Source organism: Salvia splendens, chromosome 16 (assembly GCF_004379255.2).
Source record: "Salvia splendens isolate huo1 chromosome 16, SspV2, whole genome shotgun sequence".
Taxonomy (NCBI): domain Eukaryota; kingdom Viridiplantae; phylum Streptophyta; class Magnoliopsida; order Lamiales; family Lamiaceae; genus Salvia; species Salvia splendens.
The window spans coordinates 1,496,535-1,522,718 of NC_056047.1; the positions used below are offsets into that span (position 1 = coordinate 1,496,535).

The 26,184-nt window shown below is 38.0% G+C and overlaps 3 protein-coding genes across 13 annotated transcripts; 2 read left to right on the top strand and 1 right to left on the bottom strand.

Moving 5' to 3' along the window:
• LOC121770640 (putative disease resistance protein RGA3) lies at nt 1–6,140 on the bottom strand. Of its 2 annotated transcripts, none has more exons than XM_042167399.1 (3): nt 5,948–6,140; nt 5,574–5,622; nt 1–3,403 (listed from the first exon to the last, which is right to left on the bottom strand). In XM_042167399.1, exon 3 carries the CDS (start codon nt 3,364–3,366, stop codon nt 295–297), a length of 3,072 nt encoding a protein of 1,023 aa, XP_042023333.1. In that variant the 5' UTR covers nt 3,367–3,403; nt 5,574–5,622; nt 5,948–6,140; the 3' UTR covers nt 1–294. The 2 variants fall into 2 exon arrangements, with proteins under 2 accessions (XP_042023333.1, XP_042023332.1); XM_042167398.1 differs by having other exon boundaries at nt 5,574–5,626.
• Nucleotides 6,141–7,674: 1,534 nt separating this feature from the next.
• Nucleotides 7,675–10,786, top strand: LOC121769842. The gene is made up of 3 exons (XM_042166604.1): nt 7,675–7,825; nt 8,630–10,179; nt 10,338–10,786. The coding sequence occupies exon 2, from the start codon at nt 8,923–8,925 to the stop codon at nt 10,174–10,176; it is 1,254 nt and encodes a 417-aa protein (XP_042022538.1). The 5' UTR covers nt 7,675–7,825; nt 8,630–8,922; the 3' UTR covers nt 10,177–10,179; nt 10,338–10,786.
• Nucleotides 10,787–12,265: 1,479 nt separating this feature from the next.
• LOC121771342 (putative disease resistance protein RGA3) lies at nt 12,266–25,148 on the top strand. Of its 10 annotated transcripts, XM_042168125.1 has the most exons (7): nt 12,266–12,352; nt 12,444–12,495; nt 12,660–12,712; nt 12,877–12,929; nt 13,094–13,146; nt 13,462–13,514; nt 16,662–19,422. In XM_042168125.1, exon 7 carries the CDS (start codon nt 16,703–16,705, stop codon nt 19,232–19,234), a length of 2,532 nt encoding a protein of 843 aa, XP_042024059.1. In that variant the 5' UTR covers nt 12,266–12,352; nt 12,444–12,495; nt 12,660–12,712; nt 12,877–12,929; nt 13,094–13,146; nt 13,462–13,514; nt 16,662–16,702; the 3' UTR covers nt 19,235–19,422. The 10 variants fall into 10 exon arrangements, 5 of the variants coding, with proteins under 5 accessions (XP_042024059.1, XP_042024058.1, XP_042024060.1 ...); XR_006043995.1 differs by lacking the exon at nt 16,662–19,422 and adding an exon at nt 24,711–25,148 and having other exon boundaries at nt 12,284–12,495; nt 13,466–13,514; XR_006043996.1 differs by lacking the exon at nt 16,662–19,422 and adding an exon at nt 24,744–25,148 and having other exon boundaries at nt 12,284–12,495; nt 13,466–13,514.
• The last annotated feature ends 1,036 nt before the right edge of the window (nt 25,149–26,184 follow it).

Genomic DNA, 26,184 nt, shown 5'->3' on the forward strand with positions numbered 1-26,184 from the left:
TTGGCAATCAGTTTAAGTAGAGCTCTATTATAAAAATATTACTGATTTACACGATTGGAAGGATCACGTCATACAAAACAAAACCTAAACCTTGGAGAACACATAACGATCACTCAAGGCTGGACCTCATTAAAACCTGCATGGCCAAAAAACCCAAAGGGAAAAATGCCATGAAGGAAAAAGAGTACCCATCTAATAAAAATTTATGATTAAAGCAAAAAATACATATGATAATCCCAAATTCAATCTCAAAAAAGGTAAACAAACAGAAAAGCATAAATATTTGTATTAGACCTATGGGTAAAGTCGAAGTTGGGGATTATGTTGGGATATGGATCTCCAAGCTGGACCTTCCTTGTCCTCTCTGTATGTTTTTGATAGCTCTGATGAACCATAGATACTCAAGATCCGCAAAGACGAAGAGACTTTATGCAGGAGGCGATGCGGCAGCTTCTTCAAACTCTCACATATAGAGATAGTCAATTCAGTGAGATATGGCATGATGGAGATGGCTGCAGATTCTTCTTCTTCCTCCGTTATGTCCTCCCACTCCTCCCATTTGGAGCAATGACTAAAATGCAATTCCTTGAGTTTAGGAAATGCAACAACAACATCATCACATGAAGATTCTATTCCTAAAAACTCCCTTCCGACAAACATCAATTCATCTAAATGACAAAACTCAAGAATTTGCAAGAAAGGTAGTTTCCCCATAGCCGGCAATGATGACACCTCACTCAAAAGAGTCAGATGAATCTCTTTTATATAGTTGTGGGGTGATGACATCAAATGCGGAAGCCTGGAGCCCTTATATCCCCCGATTACCAATCTCTTCAAGTTGTGATGAGGCACGAGAGCTTCTGCTACCTCCATCCACATTGATGATGATGATGATGATTGCTCCATTTCATTCATCTTAACACTGAAATATATATTGAGTGATTCTAGTTTTTGAAGGAATGTCTGTAACTCTGCTTGTCGAGCATCCTCAACCAATTCCTCCATTTCACTCATACTACTCCAGTAGATTCCCAAATCTAGAGATTCGGTGGTAAGATGAGGGTATAATTTTTTCAGAAAACCCAACTTGTTGTATTGACTTCCAACTTTAATTTTGCGCAGTTGCAGTGTGCGGAGATTACTTAACTCACCTAATGCTTCAGGCACACAGTTGATACTAGTGCCTTCTATCTTCAAGATTTGCAGTTCAACCAAACTACAAATGCTCTCTGGTAACTCCTTCATTCTATCATTCTCACTTAAGTCAAGTTCTCTTAACTTCACCAAACTACAAATGCTCTCTGGTAACTCCATTACATAATTATGACTTAAGTCAAGTTCTCTTAACTTCACCAAATTCCCAATTTCTTGTGGAATCACTTCTAGAAAGCACCTTTCTAAGGAAAGAGATCGCAATTCAATCAAACTACACACGCTCCCTAGTAACTCATCCACTATAAAATTCTGACTTAAGTCAAGTCGTCTTAATTGATTCAAATTTCCAATTTCTCGTGGTATCACTGTTAGGCCGCACTCTGATAAGAGAAGAGTTTGCAAGAAATAAAGCCTGCATATGATTTCAAGGCCATCCTTTGGCAATTCAATATAACTACAATCCAACCATCTCAAGTGAATTAACGTTTCAATTCCTACTAGATTATGACTGTCAATTCTTAACACCCTAAGACTTTTCATGCAATCACACACTTTATAACTTCCGTCTCTTTCATCAACAGGAGGTTTGTAGTATCTGTCCCACAAACTCCGATATTCTTGGACATGAGAAACCAATGAAGAGTCACAAGCTTGACAACTTCTCTCTTTGTCATCATTCTTCCTAAGAAACATAGCAAAATCATGTACTATATCATGCATTTTACACCTTTCTATCTGCTCCCCCGACTCACTTTTCTCAATGTCCTGAATCAAACAACGCATTGCTAAATTTCTCAAGTTCTCTCGCCCTTTGAGTTCCAGTGCTCCATTTCCACTATCAGAGCCTAGATAACCTTGCGCCATCCACTCTTCTATCAGAGTCCTTGCATGAATTTGGTGATCTTTAGGATAGACGGCACAATATGAAAAACAACGCTTAAGAGCCGGGGACAAATCATTGTAGCTTAAAACTAAATGAGGAAAAAGCTCTACTTTTGCATTCTCCAATTGCCATATTTCACTCTTCTCTACATGTTCCCATCCTTCCAAATCCTTCAACTGCAAAAGTGTTCCCAAAACAATTGCAGCAAGAGGCAATCCATTGCACTTTCTAGCTATTTTCTTGCCGAACACCTCAAATTTTCCATATTCCTTATTACTCTTTCCTAGAAGAGATGTGTCACACAATAATGACCAACATTCTTCTTCACTAAGCTTATTTGGGTGATACATATCATCGTTTAAGGTACCGACCATCTTAGCTACCGTTTCCTTTCTCGTTGTCACCAGAATTTTACTGCCTGCTGCACCACATTGGAGACTGATTTTCAGAGGCTCCCACTTGGTGTTGTCTTCTGTCCAAACATCATCCAGCACAAGAAGAAACTTTTTTCCCGAAATGGAAGCCTCTAGCTTTTCTAATACCAGTGCCAATTGGTTGGAATTCGGAGGAATCTCTTGTATTCCCACTTTGTTAACAATTCCAATTGCGATCCCAGCCACGTCAAATGGGTCAGAAACACAAATCCATATTCTTAATTCAAAACAATCCTTCACTCGTTCATCATTATAAACAAGTTTGGCAAGCGTTGTTTTCCCAAGTCCCCCGGTTCCAACAATAGACAAAACTTGGGTATGACCACCATTAAGCATTAGTTTCCTCACTATGTCTTCTTTTTTGTGATGTATATCCACCCCGTGAACTTTCGTCAAGTCAACAAAAGGTGTGGATTGCACTCGCCAAGGTGTGGGCACGGGATCAGTTGTAGGCGGAGCCATGACAAAATCAAATTCCTTTCTCTCCTCGTAAATCTGTTCAAGCATAGCTTTCACATTTTCAGTTTTCTTGGCAATATCACGACGGACTGAAACTTTTTTGAAACATAAACAAGAAGATCTGAAGAAGGAGCATCCTATCTTTTGCTTAGGTTCCATCTTATCTTTGAGAAGAGAATAGTAGTTCCATTCATCCAAAATGTCCTCCATCTCATAGGCCGTAGCTTCGAGCTTCTTCAACCAACTTTTGACACTTTCTTCATTCACTCCTCTCTTTTCAGCATCATCCAACACCTCTCGGATAGTGTTGAGCTTCTTGGAAAGATAACGAAGTTGGTCCTTCACGCCTCTAACCAAATTGAATTCATACCGAATCTTATCTTCTAACATAGTTGCAATTCTCCCCACCACTTCTGAAACTATAGCATCCGCCATTTATGTTATTTGGAGCTGTTTTTTTTTTTTATTTATCCTGAAAATCAATCCAAATGGTTGGATTTAGATAAGTGACACTACTACAACTGTTTTTTAGTTTTTGAAAAGTCGTGATCACTCTTCACTGCATGATGAGCAGTATGTGGGACAAACATTCAGATCTTTTTTCGTTTTAATTAATATAATTGAATGCTTATGTTTTCTTAGAACATATACTTTGTAATTTTTGACGAATTTGGCTATGCAACATTGTCTCAATGATTGGAAAGTTAAGTTACAAAGAAACCCCAAAAAATGAAAGAATCGATGGAGAAGATCAACATTTTTGCGAGAATTGGAGATAACGAGCAAGGTTGAAGAGTGCGGAGAAGATTGGAGAGAAGATGAAGTTGTAGTTAAGAGAGTAAAAAAAGTATGGAGTTTGGTGTGTTGCGATAAGTCTTGGGTAAAACAAGTGTAATGAAGCTCAAGTGAGAAGGAAGGTTGGAGCTGCTAGAAATTGACAAGGCTGAGTCAGCAATAAAAGAACACAAAAGCAATATTGCAATTGTGGTTGGAAATGAATGGATTGATTTAGAGAATGAGAAGCATATATGTGAGGACATGTTCCGACATGTTCCGGAAGAGCTCAGTACTAAAGTTAGAGAAGCTACAAGAGCAATTGAGATATTAGAATTTTAACACGCCCCCTCACGTGTGGGCCGGAATGACACATCGGACTTCCATCACGTGGGTAGGCAAGAGAAGATATAAAGATATGTTCCGGAAGAGCTCAGTACTAAAGTTAGAGAAGCTACAAGAGCAATTGAGATATTAGAATTTTAACACGCCCCCTCACGTGTGGGCCGGAATGACACATCGGACTTCCATCACGTGGGTAGGCAAGAGAAGATATAAAGATATGTTCCAGAAGAGCTCAGTACTAAAGTTAGAGAAGCTACAAGAGCAATTGAGATATTAGAATTTTAACACGCCCCCTCACGTGTGGGCCGGAATGACACATCGGACTTCCATCACGTGGGTAGGCAAGAGAAGATATAAAGATATGTTCCGGAAGAGCTCAGTACTAAAGTTAGAGAAGCTACAAGAGCAATTGAGATATTAGAATTTTAACACGCCCCCTCACGTGTGGGCCGGAATGACACATCGGACTTCCATCACGTGGGTAGGCAAGATATAAAGACCGGAATGACACATCGGACTTCCTTCACGTGGGTAGGCAAGAGAAGATATAAAGAAATAAACTCCATCATCGCACGTGGGTAGGCAAGAGAAGATATAAAGAAATAAACTCCATCATCGACTTGGGCCCGCTCTGATACCATATTAGAAATGGGCCACTCACCCCTTAAAAGGCCTTATAAGGGGGAGGGTTATCCACACTTATATAGAAGAGATAGGATCATCACCAAGCCGATGTGGGACAACATATTAGAATTTTAACAGAATAAATTAGCCAGAATTTTGTAGCTACATGGAATAAATAAAGGAAGAAGATTAAATAAATGGGCAAGTGTAGAAGCTAAGTGACATTGGATCTCTACAAATAGGCATTAGGCCTTGTGTTTTGAGGATTCCATGACGTGGACAAGAAGTGGAATCAATTTCGGGGACGGAAAGAAAGAAAGCTAGATCGGCTAGAAATAAATAGGAGATTGTTCAAGAGCAAAAATTGATTTAGAGCAAGAGTTTGATGCATGTTAGAGATGATTCAAGGCATGCATAGTCTGAGTAAAGTAAAAAAGATTTAGGACTTAACTAAATTAGAGCAAAGATTTAGGACTACAACTTTAGAGAAAGAGAGATGAATAATTTTGAGAAGCATCGGCTTCGATTTGGTCTCGGCTACAGTGGTGGCCGAGATTTTGTCTTTGGACTAAATTATTAAGTCACGTTAAAATATTTAGAACTGGAAGACAAAATAGTTGGCTTTGCGGTTATGGTCAAAAGGTTGAACCCGTGGTTTTAAATTGAGCATGTATCTCTATCATCATTAAATCAATCAACACTAACTACTGTACAAAACAACAATTATGAGCAATTTATGAATAAAAGAAATTCTTGCACCTATACTCATATAGTTATACCTAATACCACTTAATGCAATCTTTAAACATTAAGACATGATTTTTTCAAATTCAGTACGGATAAAATTAATATGAAAATTGAAAACAGAAAAGAGCAATCAATGAGAGAGCGCGACTTACCTGCACGGTAGACTAAATCGTTGCTGGCTGATAGAGATTAAGTTTAAGGCTGGCTGAATCAAGAGAGACATTAATTAATTAATTAATTAGAGTATTATTAGACAGTAATTATATTTTTATCAACTGGTACGCCTTAATCTAATCTGAATCATTTTTTAACGCTTTCATATTTATTAAATTTTAATTTATTCTGGGCAAATATAACATTTAATTTAAAACAAACTTTATTCGTTAGGTTATTTTCTAATTTTTTGTTTATATCAACAAATTAAGATTTAAGAAGTTTTTATACTTTTAGTTTTGGAATCTTTATTTAATAAACTTGAGAGTTTAATTAAAAGACTGAAAAGAGCAATAAGAGAGCGCGACTTAACCTGCAGGGCTGGCAAACTATGGTTGTGTAGCGGTCGTCGACGGTTGCAACGAGCGTCCGAGAGGTACTGCAGAGGACGACAAGGTACTTTTTGGAGCTGCTTTTTTAGGCAAATGTAGTAACAGCGATTAAGTTGAAGGCTTGCTGAATAAATAAGGACTCTGCAATCTACTTGAAAATTAATTAATAATACAGCTGTGACAGCTCATCAACATTAATGATATTTTATTGAACTGGTACGCCAATTTTCAGCTTTAAGAAAGAACATCTTTTTAAGGCCCACGACTTTTGCTAAAGTATTATTTATGTACGCGAACTTTGAAAATATCATTTTAGATCCGTCAACTATAAGTTAATATCATTTGAGGTATTTTGAACTTTTTTCGGACGAAAATGCCCTTAAGGCCTTCAAAGGGCAATTTGAACAATTCTTTCGCCATTCATCTTGCGTCAAACAACTAGAGTCCAACAATTTTTTACTACTGTTTAATTCAATTACCATCCAAATTGAATTTAAATATAATTAAAATTGCCGTAAAAAATAGTACATTTTTCTATTATTAGATGATCAATTATATAGGGATAGTAAATTGAGATTTAGATACTTTATTTTATTTTTTTAATCTAAACTACATTTTAAGAACTCACTATATGTGATATATGAATTATATTTAGTTTCTTTGTTTTGAAATTGGATAGCTATTAATTTGGATTGTCATTCCGAGTATTATTTATATGAATTTCAGAATGAAATCAATTACCATCCAAATTAAATTTAATTATAAAAATTGTTGGACTCTAGGTGTTTGACGCAAGATGAGTGGCGAAAGAATTGTTCAAATTGCCCTTTGAATGCCTTAAGGGCATTTTCATCCAAAAAAATTCGAAATACCTCCAATGATATTAACTTATAGTTGACGGACCTAAAATGATATTTTCAAAGTTCACGGACCTAAATTGATACTTCGGCAAAGGTCGTGGACCTAAAAAGATGTTCCCTCTTAATATAATTATTGATTACCTTTTCCATCATTTGAAATGTGAAGATAACGTTGTTTGTGGGCCGCAAACGTTTAGATTTTTGTCGTTTTATATTTGTTGAAATCCAAGACCATATTTTCAAACATTTCATTAGTTCATATATAGAATTTTTGAGGCTGTTACATGCAAGTTGTAATTAAATTTGAAGTTGCAATAGTTAGATTTTCTATTTCTCTTTTAAAAAGAGTTTCTTTGTTTTTTTAAGGCTCGATCTAAATTTACAAAACCATTACAAACTGCATTTAAATCTGTTTGTAAGTATACCCTGACGACGGATTAATTAAAACTTATCAATTATTAATCAATAAAGTTCGAAATAATTACAAATCCTAATATAAAAATTTGAACAGATTTAAATGCAGTTTGTAATGGTTTTGTAAATTTAGATCGAGCCTTAAAAAAACAAAGAAACTCTTTTTAAAAGAGAAATAGAAAATCTAACTATTGCAACTTCAAAGTTAATTACAACTTGCATGTAACAGCCTCAAAATTCTATATATGAACTTATTAATGAAATGTTTGAAAATATGGTATTGGATTTCAACAAATATAAAACGACAAAAATCTAAACGTTTGCTGCCCCACAGACAACTTTGCAGTGAACGTTATCTTGACATTCCAAAAGATGGAAAATGGAATCAATAATTGTATTAAAGCTGAAAATAAAGATGATGGTTTGATTTCCACCTTTAAACCAAGATAAGAAAATATAAGGGAAAAATACTTTAATTGTTCTAAATTTTGTGTGTTGTCGTCCTCTGCAGCACCTCCTGGACGCTCGTTGCCACCGTCGACGACCGCTACACAACCATAGTAGCTGCCACCACTGGCATATCCAGTAAGGAACAAGGGGGTACAATTGTACCCCCAAAACTTCGTATAACACATATTGGAATCCTATTTCTAACATGAACTGTTAGTGGTCTAGTGGCATTAGCCATCCTTGGCAAAGTAGGGTTGTGGGTTCGATTCCTCGTTAGCCCCAATTTCTGCTTGTTTTTTTTAACTATCATCTACCTGCCTTCAATTTTTTACGCTCTCTTCTATGGCTTTGTTTTTTCATTTTTATAATCTAGATAAATTTATCTAGTCTTATTTTTTGCATCTTCCCCACTCCCCAGTGCCTTTAATTTTTTAACCTCTCTTCGATGGCTTTGTTTTTTCATTTTTATAATTTAGATAAATTTATCTAGTCTTATTTTTTATTTTGTACATCTTCCCTAGTTCTTTTATGGCTTTGTTTTTAGACTTTTATGAATAAAAATAAATTTTTTCATTGGAAAATATAAGCATGCATTATGTCCATTTTTCAATAATTGAAGTTTTGCACAAACAAGTCAAAAGCCTATTTTTGGTAAAGATAGCACATTTTACAAAAGCTAAAATAAATTTTTCCTAGTATACTGTGTAAATCTAAGATAAGTCATCTAAACTGTAATAATACAAGAAGTTTATAAGTTTTTTATGCATAGTAATTTTTTTAAAATAGACATTTTAGTTAAAGAACTGAATAAAAAGAAGGAAAAATAATTAGTACGATTTTAAAGTTATGTGTCATTGTAATATCGTACCCCCAAACTAAAAATCCTGGATACGCCACTGGTCATCATTGCATCCGAGCTCATCAAACTATGGGTTGCAGAAGGATTTCTTCGACCAATTGATGGGAAAAGCTTGGATGAAGTTGCGAAAGAGTACTTGAAAGAACTCGTTGACAGGAATCTTATTTTAGTTCACAAGTGGGGCTCTGGTGGAAAGATAAAACTATGCAAAATTCATGATCTCCTGAGGGATCTTTGTTTGAGAGAAGCTGATAAACAAAAGTTTGCTAGTTTTGTAAGGCCAGGGAATCCCGATGCCAGAATTCCCCAGTGCCGCATTCTTGTCCATCGTCGACACAGATCAAAAGAGGTATATCTCTCCGATGGCTCCCATATGTTACCTTATAAGCTCTCTTATACATTGGATCTTCGTAGTGATCATTATTACGCTACTTATCTTTATCAATTCCTAGCTGCTTCCAAGCATGTCTCACCTGCTCGTTCTTTGATATGGGATTCTTTTGGTGATCATTCTTATGATACTTCTTCAAAACGGAATCTTGAGGGCTATTTCGAAGGACTTTCAGAGTCACCCAATCTTAGACTGTTGAGGGTGTTTAAAATATTTGATCTTAGACGTAGATATTCATCTTCTTCGGATGACATGAAATACGCATCTTTCCAAGATAGTGCATCTAAGCTGCTGAACTTGAGGTACATTTCGTATCCACAGACAGGGCACTCTTTTTCCCCTTCAGTGTGTCGCCTTTGGAATTTGTCTACTTTAACTGCCAGGCATACCACGGCAGTTGCTCCACCTGAAATATGGAAAATGCCTCTCCTTAGGCATGTGGAATTCTACAGCATCTCTCTCCCAGATCCTCCCGTTGATGGTTTTGTTTTGGAGAGCCTACAGACTCTCTGTACAGTCACTATTTTGGATTGCCGCAAAAAGGTGTTAAAAAGAATCCCCAATATAAAAAAACTCAAGATTCATGAGGGGAAACTGGAGAGTTGGTCTGTAACCTATCTCAACAATCTTGCGTGTTTGCATAAACTCGAATCTCTTGAAATCACTATATTTGGTGGCTTTTTTCAAAACTCAATTCCGTTGGAGTTTTGGAGCAACCTCGCTCTCCCACATTCTCTCGAGAAGTTGACTTTGTTTGGCACTCGAATACGCTGGGAAGACATGCCTGCAACGATAGGTTGGCTACCCCATCTTCAAGTTCTTAAACTGAAATGTGATTCTTTCGTTGGATCTGAGTGGGAAACAGTTGAAAGGCAGTTCTGCAAGCTCAAATACTTGCTCATTGACAGTTGTGACTTGGTGTACTGGACAACGGAAAGCGCCCATTTTCCATGCCTTGAGCACCTTCAACTTGAACATTTGATATTGAAGGAGATCCCTTCAGTTATTGGAGAAATACCAACGCTTCAGTCAATCAAGTTGGTTGATTGCAGCACTTCTGCTGGCGTCTCTGCTAGAAAATTACAACAAGATCAACAAGAGAACTATGGGAATGATGACCTTCAAGTTCAGATAGAAAGATCAACTGGGCGAACTAGCAAAGATGACCTTCAAGTTCTGCCGCAATGGAATATGTTTTCAGGTTTTTGGAAGATTGAATGGAGCAAGGATATATAATGGGTTCGTGTATATTAATGTTTTCCTGCCTTAACAGTTCTGGTGTTTATATGCAAAAATACATTTGATGGTAGATTAATGAGTAGGTTTTACATGAATACCTCGTCATACTGCTTACAATTGATTCATGGTTTCTAACATCGTACTGTTGGTATTGGCAGTTATCACAAGTTTACAAATGGCAGTGATCACAAGTTTACAAATGCATGTTGAGAGGTGCAACCAATGATTGGAGGTGTCCTTGTCGAGAGAACAATCAGAGAAGTTCTCCCAGCCGTGCAGAGGAACAAGGAGGGTCTTGAAGAGGTGATTGCTCGGCTCAATGAAGCGTCCGAGAAGCAGAAAAAGGAGCTGGCTGAATTCGAGTCCAAGTACAAATTCAGAATCCGGAAGGGCGATGGTGAAATGAGGGATGAAAATAAGGAAGGAAGGGAACACGCAGGGCGTCCTCATTGGCCCTGCCGGATCGGATCGGATCAATAGCTGTGGGAGGTTATATGCTTCTGTATCATCCTTTTTTTTGTTCTTTTTAATATCTATGTTGGTGCCTGCTTGTTAAGGATTTTTGAAGCTTTTCTTGGATAAATAGCAGTTGGAGGTTATATGTTTCTTTTTTGATCTAATCACAGAACTGAGCTACCTTAGAAAGCCCAATTAATTTTATAGATGCAAATCTTAGCTAATGCTATAAAAAACAGCCCAACTTTATGGGCCTGCTAACAATATTAATTAAGCCCACATAACAAATTCCAGAGCAATATCCGCAAATCTCGTTGAAAATCAGTGCTATGCCATCAATTTTGCAATAGTTCAATAGGGGGATGATGATGTGGCGGAGAATTGTGACGTGACCAGAGGATATCCAATGTGGATGCTCTAAAGGGTCATTGTTCATTCCGCATAACCTAAACTTTTAATATTGTTATTCGACTGAAGTTCAAAATTAGTCTCGTATGTTTGAGTAAAAAAAATTAATCCTACATTAAGTGTAATAGCTTTTGGTTCTGGACAATATGTTTTGATCAATATTTAATGGTTTCATAAAAAAATTAACGGTCAAATGTGTTTTGAGCCAAATAACGAGTTAAAGTAATGGAACAAAATAAATTGTCTAGGACCAGAAACTAACACACACTTAAACTTTACAATGTAATTGATCATTAATATTTTATGGGACTGTTAAATATATACCAAAACATATTATTAAAGCCAAAAATAATCTATAATTCTATAGTATATACTCCCGCAGATGCAAAAAATAATCTTTTTTTTTTGTTTTTTGATAAGCCTTATAAAATTAGTTTATTTTTGTTTATGAATTTTTTTTGCCACATCTTACGCAACTAATAATGTACATCTCATTATCTACTACTAATGCTACTTTATCTGATATTTTTCTTTTTATTTTTCCTACACTTTTTCAATTTAGCATTAAAAGAAAGATCGTCAACAAAGTTTCTAAGTTTCTATTTTTAGAGGGTTTAAGAGTATTTGCAAGCCCCATAATTGTTGTTTGGTTATTAATTAATTGTTGTTGTGTCAATGGGCTTATGGACAAAGCCCTTGTCATGCAGGCTTTTAACTTTATTATTGGGCCTTTCAATTACTATGTGAATAAAATTGAATATATAGTAGGCAATTGAATGCAATTGAATGAAATCGAGAGACTCAGATTTTTGAATAATTGAACTTATTTTGTTTGTTTGTAGAGACCCAAATCATAGAAATGTGCCGTCTTTTAAAGCCCAATCTATCTTGTATGGGCTTTATAATAACCAAGAATTTAGATGTTTATAATTAACCAATAGAATCACATATATCTGGTTTTGTAAATTTAGATGGAGCCTTAAAAAAACAAAGAAACTCTTTTTAAAGAGAAATAGAAAATCTAACTATTGCAACTTCAAATTTAATTACAACTTGCATGTAACAGCCTCAAAATTCTATATATGAACTAGTTAATGAAATGTTTCTAAATATGGTCTTGGATTTCAACAAATATAAAACGACAAAAATCTAAAGGTTTGCTGCCCCACAAACAACTTTGCAGTGAACGTTATCTTCACATTCCAAAAGATGGAAATCAATACTTGTATTAAACCGAACGTTATCTTCACATTCCAAAAGATGGAAAATGGAATCAATAATTGTATTAAAGCTGGAAATAAAGATGATGGTTTGATTTCCACCTTTAAACCAAGATAAGAAAATATAAGGGAAAAATACTTTAATTGTTCTAAATTTTGTGTTGTCGTCGTCCTCTGCAGCACCTCGTTGCCACCGTCGACCGCTACACAACCATAGTTTGCCAGCTTGCAGGTTAAGTCACGCTCTCTTATTGCTCTTTTCAGTCTTTTAATTAAATTCTGAAGTTTATTAAATAAAGATGATGGTTTGATTTCCACCTTTAAACCAAGATAAGAAAATATAAGGGAAAAATACTTTAATTGTTCTAAATTTTGTGTTGTCGTCGTCCTCTGCAGCACCTCGTTGCCACCGTCGACCGCTACACAACCATAGTTTGTCAGCCTTGCAGGTTAAGTCACGCTCTCTTATTGCTCTTTTCAGTCTTTTAATTAAATTCTGAAGTTTATTAAATAAAGATGATGGTTTGATTTCCACCTTTAAACCAAGATAAGAAAATATAAGGGAAAAATACTTTAATTGTTCTAAATTTTGTGTTGTCGTCGTCCTCTGCAGCACCTCGTTGCCACCGTCGACCGCTACACAACCATAGTTTGTCAGCCTTGCAGGTTAAGTCACGCTCTCTTATTGCTCTTTTCAGTCTTTTAATTAAATTCTGAAGTTTATTAAATAAAGATGATGGTTTGATTTCCACCTTTAAACCAAGATAAGAAAATATAAGGGAAAAATACTTTAATTGTTCTAAATTTTGTGTTGTCGTCGTCCTCTGCAGCACCTCGTTGCCACCGTCGACCGCTACACAACCATAGTTTGCCAGCCCTGCAGGTTAAGTCACGCTCTCTTATTGCTCTTTTCTGTCTTTTAATTAAACTCCGAAGTTTATTAAATAAAGATTCCAAAAGCTAAAAGTATAAAAGCTTGTTAAATCTTAATTTGTTGATATAAACAAAAAATTAGAAAATAACCTAACGAAATAAAGTCTGTTTTAAATTAAATGTTATATTTGCCCAGAATATATTAAAATTTAATAAATATGAAAGCGTTAAAAAATGATTCAGATTAGATTTAGGCGTAGCAGTTGATAAAAATATAATTACTGTCTAATGATGCTCTAATTAATAAATGTGTCTCTTTATTCAGCCAGCCTTAAACGTAATCTCTATCAGCCAGCAACGATTTAGTCTACCGTGCAGGTAAGTCGCGCTCTCTCATTGCTCTTTTCTGTTTTTAATTTCATATTAATTTTATCCGTACTGAATTTGAAAAAATCTTAATGTAATAATTTCCTAAAAAATAAAAGTACACAATTTAATAATTTCATCCGCCAAAGTTTGCCCAAATGTGCTCAATTAGATCCTCTTGGAGTTGGGTGTGGGCGCTAGAGTCGCGTGTCCTTGCACGAATAGATAACCGTTCTTGTATAGACGGATGCGCTCCACTTTGAGGCGGACTACTTGCGGTTGAGCTTCCGGGAGATTCGGGGTCGAACCAATTCCCCGCATCGGGTCCATCGTCTTGGACAATCATGTTGTGCAAGATTATGCACGTATACATGATGTAGACCATGTTCTCCATGAACCACGTACGAGCCGGGGCTTTGATGATGTTGAAGCTCGCTTGGAGAACCCCGAACGCCCTCTCCACATCCTTCCGAGCAGCCTCCTGCTTCTGCGCAAAAAGCGCCTGCTTTGGGTTCGCAGGCCTGCCGCACGTCTTCACGAAGGTAGGCCACTTCGGGTAGATGCCGTCGGTGAGATAGCATTTTATAAAGCCGGTTGTTGGCGACGAAGTTGATGGCCGGCGCTTTACCATCCAAAACTTCGGTAAAGAGGTCGGATTGGTGGAGCACGTTTACGTCGTTGTTCCGAAGTATGCGTGCCAGATCCAAAGCCGGTAGTCGGCAACGGCCTCGAGTATAACGGTTGGGTAGGTGCCTTTGTGGCCGCTCGTGTAGGACCCCCCTTCCACGCCACCGGACAATTCTTTCATTGCAGTGCATGCAATCGACGCTGCCGAGCATCTCGGGGAATCCGTGCACTGTTTCGTGAAGGTCGAGCAGGAACTGACAATCGGTCGTGCTTGGCCTCCGGAGAAATTCGTCGGTGAAGGCTGCCCGGACGCCTTTGCAGAATTTGAGCAAGCATATTCGCCCAGTGCTGTCTCCGATGTGTAGGTATTCGTCGAACATATCGGTCGTTTGTCCAGTCGCAAGCTGACGGATTGCTGCAGTACATTTCTCATCGTGTGGCTGGGACGGCCGACCGCGTCGAACCATTCCTGGAAGAACTCTTCCCGGGCTGTCAAAGTATTCGCGATGTGGAGAAATAGCGGTTTCCCCATGCGGAAACGGCGACAGAAGTACGTATCTCCCCAAACTGGGTTATCGCAGAAGTAGTCGCGTACTAACCTTGCGACGGCTTCCTCCCGGTTACGATGGATGTACGTACGGGAGCGTCGTTGGGGCGGCGCGCCTTCCTCCGCCTTCCGTCGTCGATCTTCTTCAAGTGATTGTTCCATTATTTGACACATTTGTTCAAAAAGATCCATTAGTTTGATTAAATTGGGAGAAGAAAAACAAAGTTGATTTGAGATGAAAATTGGGGTGGAAATAGTGAGGATTTGAGAGGAATAGATGTGTGTTTGTGAGTGAAATGAGTATGAATTAGAAGTATTTATAGGGTAAAGAAATTAAAAAAAAATTGCAAAACGGCTATAAACAGTAATATTACCGTTTACAAATTTTTTTTTATGTTTTTTGAAAATTCAATTTTTTTTTTTAAAAAAAAGATTTATTGCGCCATCGTGACGACGCACACTCGCGGGCCGGCGAGTGGGCGTCACGCATGGGCTGGGAGCTCGCCACGTCGCCTCGGTGCGTGGCGAGACGTCTCGTGCCGCGTCTCGCGGCGGCGGTTCACGGGACGGGTTGGGAACGGGCTGGCGACGGAACGGCGGCTGCAACGCGTTTCTCCGCGGTTTCGTTCCTCCGGAACGAAACGCGGGCCGGTGGAGAAACGCGTTGTGGATGCTCTTAGGTATAAGTATATGAGTATAGGTGCAAGAATTTCTTTTATTCATAAATTGCTCATAATTGTTGTTTTGTACAGTAGTTTGATTCAATGATAGTCAACATATGATGATAGAGATACATGGTCGATTTAAAACCAACGGTTCAACCTTCAAATTGAAACCGTTGACCAATGTGTTGGATGAACCATAACCATAACCATAACCGCAAACGCCAACTATTTTGTCGGGTTTTGGTTCCCGTTCTAAATATTTTAACGTGACTTAATAATTTAGTCCAAAGACAAAATCTCGGCCACCACTGTAGCCGAGACCAAATCGAAGCCGATGCTTCTTAAAATTATTCATCTCTCTTTCTCTAAAGTTGTAGATTTGTCATTTCTCAAGCTTCCTAAATCTTTTTTACTTCACTCAGAATATGCATGCCTTGAATCATCTCTAACATGCATCAAACTCTTGCTCTAATAATTCTATTTTTGCTTTGTATCCATCCTCAAGCTTTCTTTCTTTCCTTTCCTGAGCTTCATTCAACTTCTTGTCCTCAAAACACAAGGCCTAATGCCTATTTGTAGAGATCCAATGTCACTTAGCTTCTACACTTGCCCATTTATTTAATCTTCTTCCTTTATTTATTCCATGTACCTACAAAATTCTGCCTAATTTATTCTTCAATACTCCTTCTTCAATTGCTCTTGTAGCTTCTCTAACTTTAGTACTCAGCTCTTCGGGAACATGTCCTCACATATATGCTTCTCATTCTCTAAATCAATCCATTCATTTCCAACCACAATTGCAATATTGCTTTTGTGTTCTTTTATTGCTGACTCAGCCTTGTCAATTTCTAGCAGCTCCAACCTTCCTTCTCACTTGACCTTCATTACACTTGTTTTACCCAACACTTATCGCAACACACCAAACTCCATACCTTTTTTTACTCTCTTAACTACAACTTCATCTTCTCTCCAATCTTCTCCCCACTCTTCAACCATGCTCTTTATCTCCAATATATAATGTTCTCGCAAAAATGTTGATCTTCTCCATCGATTCTTTCATTTTTTGGGGTTTCTTTGTAACTTAACTTTCCAATCATCGAGACAATGTTGCATTGCCAAATTCGTCAAAAATTACAAAGTATATGTTCTAAGAAAACATAAGAATTCAATTATATTAATTAAAACGAAAAAAGATCTGAATGTTTGTCCCACATACTGCTCATCATTCAGTGAAGAGTGATCACGACTTTTCAAAAAATAAAAAACAGTTGTAGTAGTAGTGTCACTTATCTAAATCCAACCATTTGGATTGATTTTCAGGATAAATCAAAAAAAAAAAAAAACAGCTCCAAATAACATAAATGGCGGATGCTATAGTTTCAGAAGTGGTGGGGAGAATTGCAACTATGTTAGAAGATAAGATTCGGTATGAAGTCAATTTGGTTAGAGGCGTGAAGGACGAACTTCGTTATCTTTCCGAGAAGCTCAACACTATCCGACAGGTGTTGGATGATGCAGAAAAGAGAGGAGTGAAAGATGAAAGTGTCAAAAGATGGTTGAAGAAGCTCGAAGCTATGGCCTATGAGATGGAGGATATTTTGGATGAATGGAACTACTATTCTCTTCTCAAAGATAAGATGGAACCTAAGCAAAAGATAGGATGCTCCTTCATCAGATCTTCTTGTTTATGTTTCAAAAAAGTTTCAGTCCATCGTGATATTGCCAAGAAAATTGAAAATGTGAAAGCTATGCTTGAACAGATTTACGAGGAGAGAAAGGAATTTGATTTTGTCATCGCTCCGCCTACAACTGATCCCGTGCCCACACCTTGGCGAGTGCAATCCACACCTCTTGTTGACTTGACGAAAGTTCACGGGGTGGATATACATAACAAAAAAGAAGACATAGTGAGCAAACTAATGCTTAATGGTGGTCATACCCAAGTTTTGTCTATTGTTGGAACCGGGGGACTTGGGAAAACAACTCTTGCCAAACTTGTTTATAATGATGAACGAGTGAAGGATTGTTTTGAATTAAGAATATGGATTTGTGTTTCTGATCCATTTGACGTGGCTGGGATCGCAATTGGAATTGTTAACAAAGTGGGAATAGAAGAGATTCCCCCGAATTCCAACCAATTGGCACTGGTATTAGAAAAGCTAGAGGCATCCATTTCGGGAAAAAAGTTTCTTCTTGTGCTGGATGATGTTTGGACAGAAGACAACACCAAGTGGGAGCCTCTGAAAATCAGTCTCCAATGTGGTGCAGCAGGCAGTAAAATTCTGGTGACAACGAGAAAGGAAACGGTAGCTAAGATGGTCCGTACCTTAAACGATGATATGTATCACCCAAATAAGCTTAGTGAAGAAGAATGTTGGTCATTATTGTGTGACACATCTCTTCCTGGAAAGAGTGATGAAGAATGTGGAAAATTCGAGGTGTTTGGCAAGAAAATAGCTAGAAAGTGCAATGGATTGCCTCTTGCTGCAATTGTTTTGGGAACACTTTTGCAGTTCAAGGATTTGGAAGGATGGAAACATGTAGAGAAGAGTGAAATATGGGAATTGGAGAATGCAAAAGTAGAGCTTTTTCCTCATTTGGTTTTAAGCTACAATGATTTGTCCCCGGCTCTTAAGTGTTGTTTTTCATATTGTGCCGTCTATCCTAAAGATCACACAATTCATGCAGAGACTCTGATAGGAGAGTGGATGGCGCAAGGTTATCTAGGGTCTGATAGTGGAAACAGTGCACTTGAGCTGAAAGGGCGAGAGAACTTGAGAAATTTAGCAATGCGTTGTTTGATTCAGGACATTGAGAAAAGTAAGTCGGGGGAGCAGATAGAAAGGTGTAAAATGCATGATATAGTACATGATTTTGCTATGTTTCTTAGGAAGAATGATGACAAAGAGAGAAGTTGTCAAGCTTGTGACTCTTCATTGGTTTCTCATGTCCAAGAATATCGGAGTCTTCCGTGGGACTATGAACCACCAGTAGATGAAAGAGACAGAAGTTTTCAAGTTTGTAATTGCATAAAAAGTCTTAGGGTGATGAGCATTTACAGATGTATTCCAGTAGGAATAGAAATGTTAATTCACTTGAGATGCTTGGATTGTAGTGATATTGCATTGTCAAAGGATGACCTCGAAATCATATGCAGGCTTTATTTCTTGCAAACTCTTCTCTTATCAAGGTGCGGCCTAACTGTGATACCACGAGAAATTGGAAATTTGAATCAATTAAGACGACTTGACTTATCAAGGTGCGGCCTAACAGTGATACCACGAGAAATTGGAAATTTGAATCAATTAAGACGACTTGACTTAAGGTGGAATAGAGAACTAAAGGAGTTACCAGGGAGCGTGTGTAGTTTGATTGAATTGCGATCTCTTTCCTTAGAATGGTGCTCTCTAGAAGTGATTCCACAAGAAATTGGGAATTTGGTGAAGTTAAGAGAACTTGACTTAAGTTGGAATACAAAATTAAAGGAGTTACCAGAGAGCATTTGTAGTTTGGTTGAACTGCAAATCTTGAAGATTGAAGGCACTGATATCAACTGTCTGCCTAAAGCATTAGGTGACTTAAGTAATCTCTGCACACTGCAACTGCGCGAATTTAAAGTAGGAAGTGAATACAACAAGTTGGGTTTTCTGAAAACAGTATACCATTGTCTTACCGAATCCGAATCTCTAAATTTGGAAATCTACTGGAGTAGTATGAGTGAAATGGAGGAATTAGTTGAGGATGCTCGACAAGCAGATTTACAGTCAGTCCTTCAAAAACTAGAATCACTCAGAATATATTTCAGGGGTAGGATGAATGAAATGGAGCAATCATCAACATCATCATCAATGTGGATGGAGGTAGCAGAAGCTCTCGTGCCTCATCACTGTTGAAATTTGCCAAAATCCAAATCCCACATCGGTGGGTTGATAATTGTTTGGGGGTGTGGCTGCCTATAAAAGGAGCTCACCCCCACTTTGTAAATTATCCCAAATTGTACTCTTCTCCATTTAAATATATAAGTGGGCTCTGCAGAGGGTGCTCGGAGACGTAGGCAATTTGGCCGAACTCCGTTATCAAAGTTACGGGTGTGTTCTTTCTTTATTATCTATTTTGTTCCGCATTTATTTCTGGGTTTATTTTCTGTAGTAGTATTGTATTCAATATTATTTGCGGGTTTGGTAGTAGTGTTTTGTACGGTTCTTTTGGGTGTTTTTATATTGTGATAAATACACCGACTGATAAATTCTGTTAGGAATCTGGTATTTAAGAGGGACAGTGTCCTCGCCAGTCTTTCCAAAGAATTTATTTGGAGAAGTAATTTTATCGAGTAGACCCCAGTGGGTTAACTCTGAAATTACTGAATCGGTTCATTTCACTATTTGAGAGAAAATTACCCGGTTTTCTCAACAAGTGGTATCAGAGCCAAAGGTTCGTCCTTGGTTCTGTTTGTTTGTAATATTGAATACTTTATTTTGAGTCTGTAATGGCGGGTAATGATCAAGAAAACAAGGCTAGTTCTTCGTCATCGTGGTCGAGGTTTCCACTGTCAAATATGAAATTGACGGTGGAGATATTTGACGGTACTGGCCATTTTGGTATGTGGCAGGGGGAGGTTCTAGACTCTCTTTTCCAGCAAGGTCTTGACATTGCCATTGAAGAAAAGAAACCAGAAGATATAGATGATAAAGATTGGAGTACCATAAATCGGTTAGCTTGTGGAACAATTCGGTCGTGTCTATCCAGGGAGCAGAAGTATGCTGTCAAGAATGAGACTTCTGCACATAGATTGTGGAAGACACTGGAGGACAAATTTCTGAAGAAAAGTGGTCAGAATAAGCTCCTTATGAAGAAAAGGTTGTTCCAATTTGAATACCGATCAGGTACCACTATGAATGAACACATTACTTTGTTTAACCAATTAGTAGCAGACCTGCTAAATTTAGATGTGAAATTTGAGGATGAGGATCTGGCATTGATGTTGTTGTCGTCTCTACCTGATGAATTTGAACATCTGGAGACCACATTACTCCACGGTAAAGAGAATGTGTCTTTAGATACTGTATGTTCTGCTTTGTATAGTCATGAATTGCGAAAGACAGATAAAATGAAAGGCAAAGCAGTTACAGATGAAGCATTAGTGGCAAGAGGTCGTCAACAAGGCCGATCAAAGGAGAGAAGAGGAAGGTCCAAATCGAAAAGGCGAGTTGCCAAAGATGAGTGTGCTTTCTGTTATGAGAAAGGACATTGGAAGAAAGACTGCCCAAAGTTGAAGAAGAAAGAAAAGGCTTCGCAAGATGCAAATGTTGCTGAATGCAAAAATGATGCGGAGTCAGATTGTTCTTTGACGGTTTCACCTTCAACATCGCATCCAGATGAGTGGATATTGGATTCAGGTTGCACCTATCATATGTGTCCCATCAGGGAGTGGTTCTTTGATTTTGAAGAACTCAATGGCGGACTTGTTTACATGGGAAACGATAGTCCATGTAAGACAGCCGGGATAGGCTCAATCAAGCTACGGAATCAGGATGGATCCACCAAAATTTTGAAGGATGTGCGGTACGTGCCCCAGTTGAAGAAGAATCTCATCTCATTGGGGGCCTTAGAATCGAAAGGCCTAGTTGTGATGATGCGAGATGGAATTCTTAAAGCAACTTCAGGAGCATTGGTGATGCTGAAAGGTGTGAGGAAGAACAATTTGTATTACTATCAAGGTAGTACAGTTGTTGGGACAGTAGCAACTGCAACTTCGAGTAACAAGAAGGATGCAGAGGCGACGAAGCTTTGGCATTTGCGATTGGGACATGCTGGTGAGAGATCATTGCAAATTCTCGCCAAGCAAAGATTATTGAAAGGTACGAAGTCTTGCAAATTAGAGTTTTGCGAGCATTGCGTTCTGGGAAAACAACGAAGAGTGAAATTTGGCACTGCAATCCATAATACGAAGGGCATTTTGGATTACGTGCACTCAGATGTGTGGGGACCTGCCAAGACTCCGTCACTTGGAGGTAGACACTATTTTGTCACTTTTGTTGATGATTTTTCCAGGAGAGTTTGGGTGTACACTATGAAGAGCAAAAATGAAGTCCTTGGGATTTTTCTGAAATGGAAAGCTCAAGTTGAAAATCAGATGGGGAGGAAGATCAAGGTTCTCCGATCAGACAACGGTGGAGAATACAAGAGTGATCCTTTCCAAGATGTATGCCAGGAGTGTGGCATAGTTCGGCACTTCACAGTGAGAAATACACCACAGCAGAATGGAGTGTCAGAGCGTATGAATCGAACACTAGTGGAGAAAGTTCGTTGTATGCTGTCTAATGCTGGGCTGGACAGGACATTTTGGGCTGAGGCCATCTCATACGCTCAACACATTGTCAATCGTTTGCCATGTTCTGCCATTGATGGCAAGACTCCTTTAGAGGTATGGTCCGGTAAACCAGCAACTGATTATGATTATTTGCGTATTTTTGGTTCTATTGCATATTATCATGTGACTGAGTCAAAATTGGATCCACGTGCAAAGAAGGCTTTGTTTATGGGTTTCAGTGCTGGTGTTAAAGGATATCGGTTATGGTGTCTGGAGTCTAAGAAGACGATTGTAAGTAGGGATGTTACCTTTGATGAATCTTCCATGTTGAATAAGGTAAATCCAAATAGTAGTGATACTTCGCAGCAGGTGGAGTATACACCGAAGCAGGTGGAGTTCGAAGAAGCAGTTGTGATCCCAACTACGAACACCACAAATGACTCTCCTACGGAAGAAGAAGAGTCAGATGATGAAGAGGTTCCACCCCAAGAACCTTCGCAGCAATCAGAGCCAATTGCAGTTAGGCGAACGAGGCGGGAAAACAAGAAACCTGCTCGATTTGCGGATATGGTAGCATATGCGCTTCCAGTTGTTGATGATGTTCCATGTATCTTTTCGAAAGCTATTGAAAGTTCAGAAAGCGATGGTTGGAAAGGTGCTTTGGAAGAAGAGATGCAATCTCTTCAGAAGAACAAGACGTGGAAGCTGATGCCATTGCCGAAAGGCAGGAAGGCAATTGGATGTAAATGGGTTTTTGCAAAGAAAGAGGGATTTCCTGACAGAGATGATGTTCGCTACAAAGCAAGATTGGTAGCTAAAGGCTACGCCCAGAAGGAGGGAATTGATTACAATGAGGTATTTTCTCCTGTTGTTAAACATTCCTCCATTAGAATTTTGTTGGCTTTGGTAGCGCAGTTGAATTTGGAGCTAGCTCAACTTGATGTGAAGACCGCGTTTTTACACGGTGATCTGAAGGAGGAAATCTATATGACCCAACCGGAGGGATTCAAGGTTGCTGGTAAAGAAAATTGGGTTTGCAAGTTGAACAAATCGTTGTACGGATTGAAGCAGTCTTCAAGACAGTGGTACAAACGGTTTGACAAGTTTATGAAGGATCAGATGTACACAAGAAGCAAATACGACCACTGTGTGTATTTGCGCAGACTTCAAGATGGTTCCTACATCTACCTACTCTTATACGTTGATGATATGCTGATAGCATCAAAGAGCCAAGTTGAAATTGACAGATTGAAGGCTCAGTTGAGTAAAGAGTTCGAGATGAAGGATTTGGGGGAAGCCAAGAAGATTCTCGGCATGGAGATAACAAGAGATAGAGAAGGAGGCAAGCTTTGGCTGACACAGAAGCAGTATTTGACCAAAGTACTACAGCGTTTTGGTATAAATGATGATTCCAAACCTGTAAGTACCCCACTTGCTCCTCATTTGAAACTTAGTTCTCAGTTATCTCCAAATACGGAAGATGAGCGAGAATATATGGCGAAGGTTCCCTATGCTAATGCAGTTGGAAGCTTGATGTATGCAATGGTGTGTACAAGACCAGACATTTCACAGGCCGTTGGTACTGTGAGCAGATACATGCATGATCCAGGAAAGGGTCATTGGCAAGCTGTGAAATGGATTCTGCGGTATATCAAAGATACTGTAGATATTGGTTTGTTGTTTGAGCAGGATAAATCACTTGGTCATTTTGCAGTTGGATATTGTGATTCCGACTATGCTGGTGATTTGGATAAGCGAAGATCTACTACTGGCTATTTGTTCACTTTAGCGAATGCGCCAGTTAGTTGGAAGTCTACCTTGCAGTCAACGGTAGCTTTGTCTACAACAGAGGCAGAGTACATGGCCATTACTGAAGCTGTGAAGGAGGCGATTTGGCTTCATGGGTTGCTGAAAGAATTGGGTGTTGGTCAGAAACAACTTGAAGTATATTCTGACAGCCAGAGTGCTATTCATTTAGCAAAGAATCAGGTCTTTCATGCAAGGACGAAGCACATTGATGTTCGCTATCATTTTGTGCGGGAAATTCTCGAAGAAGAGGAAGTTGTCATCAGAAAGGTTCCAACTTTGGAGAATCCTGCAGATATGTTGACCAAGGTGGTGACGAGAGGCAAGTTTGAACATTGTTTGGACTTGGTTAATATTCTGCGATTTGGAGCTGGCGCTTGACTGCGCCAATATGAAAGCACCGCGAGTCGTTTGTTTTGGTGGAGAAGATTTGTGTTCGGTGGGATTTGAAATTTTGTCAAGGTGGAGATTTGTTGAAATTTGCCAAAATCCAAATCCCACATCGGTGGGTTGATAATTGTTTGGGGGTGTGGCTGCCTATAAAAGGAGCTCACCCCCCACTTTGTAAATTATCCCAAATTGTACTCTTCTCCATTTAAATATATAAGTGGGCTCTGCAGAGGGTGCTCGGAGACGTAGGCAATTTGGCCGAACTCCGTTATCAAAGTTCCGGGTGTGTTCTTTCTTTATTATCTATTTTGTTCCGCATTTATTTCTGGGTTTATTTTCTGTAGTAGTATTGTATTCAATATTATTTGCGGGTTTGGTAGTAGTGTTTTGTACGGTTCTTTTGGGTGTTTTTATATTGTGATAAATACACCGACTGATAAATTCTGTTAGGAATCTGGTATTTAAGAGGGACAGTGTCCTCGCCAGTCTTTCCAAAGAATTTATTTGGAGAAGTAATTTTATCGAGTAGACCCCAGTGGGTTAACTCTGAAATTACTGAATCGGTTCATTTCACTATTTGAGAGAAAATTACCCGGTTTTCTCAACACAACTTGAAGAAATTGGTAATCTGGGAATATAAGGGCTCCAGGCTTCCGCATTTGATGTCATCATCCTTCAACTTTATAAAAGAGATTCGTCTGGAATGGTTGAGTGAGGTGTCATCATTGGCTGCTATGGGGAAACTACCTTTCTTGGAAATTCTCAAGTTTTATCGTTTAGATGAATTGATGTTTGTGGGAAGGGAGTTTATAGGAATAGAATCTTCATGTGATGATGTTGTTGTTGCATTTCCTAAACTCAAGGGGCTGATATTTGATGATTGCTCCAATTGGAAGGAGTGGGAGGACATAACGGAGGAAGAAGAAGAATCTGCGGCCATCTCCATCATGCCATGTCTCACAACATTGACTATCCAAAATAGTAAGGGTTTGAAGAAGCTGCCGCATCACCTCCTGCATAAAGTCTCTTCGTCTTTGCGGTTGTTGGATATCAATGGTTCATCAGAGCTAGTAAAAACATACGGAGAGGACAAGGAAGGTTCAGCTTGGAGATCCATATCCCAACATAATCCCAACTTGGAGCTATTTTTTCTAAAATTGAATCGTGTTAAATTTTGATATTTACACGAAATAGATAACTTATAGTAGTGTGAAAACACTTATAGATTCCATTTACAGTTAAGGTACAGCAATATTTCAATTTGTATATTTGATTAGTTTATAAAATATTTTAAATTTTTAGATTTTTTGTTTGTTAGAGTACTGTTTTTCATATATTAACTCTGAAATATAATACTATCATCCATAATTAATACAGTAGTGTTGTTTTTTACATTTTAGGTTATATAAAAATTACTCATATTATATTTTTATTGTATTTATTTTTCTTTAAAATTAAGTAAGACTGATTTTTCACTACTAATATCACAACTATTTTTTCTTTTTATATTTTTTTGTATTTTACTATTACTTTTTTTTAAAAAAAAATTGTAAAGCTTATTATTAAATCCAACGGTACCGAAGAATGTAGTATGTATTTCCTCGTCCCAAGAAAAAGGTCTATATTTTGGGTGACATAAGCTTTTATGCGGTGTTGTGTTATGATTTATTATGCGTTATGTGGAAAGAGAATAAAGTATAGATAACTGTTTTTCTATTTTTCATAATACATTATTTTTGTTGGAACAAACCAAGAAGAAAAGTCAGTTATTTTCGTTGAGACTAAGTGATTAGCTAACGAAGCCCCTATCAATAATATTTTCTGCATCTGCCACTGCATGTAGTGAAAGTGGATTGCTTGAATACCCATATAAAATGATCCATTCCTGCTTTGTGTCGAAGAAGAAGAAGAACTAATGGAAAAAGAGAAGAAACGCAACGCATAACTAACAACTTCACTAAACGATGAGAGCTTTTTTTATAAAAATAAATACATACTAACACTCACGTTATCACAAATGTCTCAAATGAGCCTGAATTCAAGTTTGGGCCAATAGCCTTCTAAACTTTATATTTTCAGTCCAACTCCTACTATAAAATTCAAAATTTAGTAACAAAAATTTCGTTTAATATCCATTTAGTAACAAAATTTTCGTTTAATATCGAAACATACTTTTGAAACCAAACAAAATTTTGCATGTTACATATTCGTTATGATTCCATAAAAAAAAGAAATAGTTGCTGCTTAGATACTTCACTTTTTAAGAAGCCTCATTCAATTCTTTGGAAGGACCACAAAAATTCCATCTAAGTTAACATGTAAAAATTATGATTGCAA

Excerpts from the sequence above, each read along its gene's own strand:
- LOC121770640 (XM_042167399.1), bottom strand. The coding sequence starts at position 3,366 with ATGGCGGATGCTATAGTTTCAGAAGTGGTGGGGAGAATTGCAACTATG.
- LOC121769842 (XM_042166604.1), top strand. The coding sequence starts at position 8,923 with ATGTTACCTTATAAGCTCTCTTATACATTGGATCTTCGTAGTGATCAT.
- LOC121771342 (XM_042168125.1), top strand. The coding sequence starts at position 16,703 with ATGGCGGATGCTATAGTTTCAGAAGTGGTGGGGAGAATTGCAACTATG.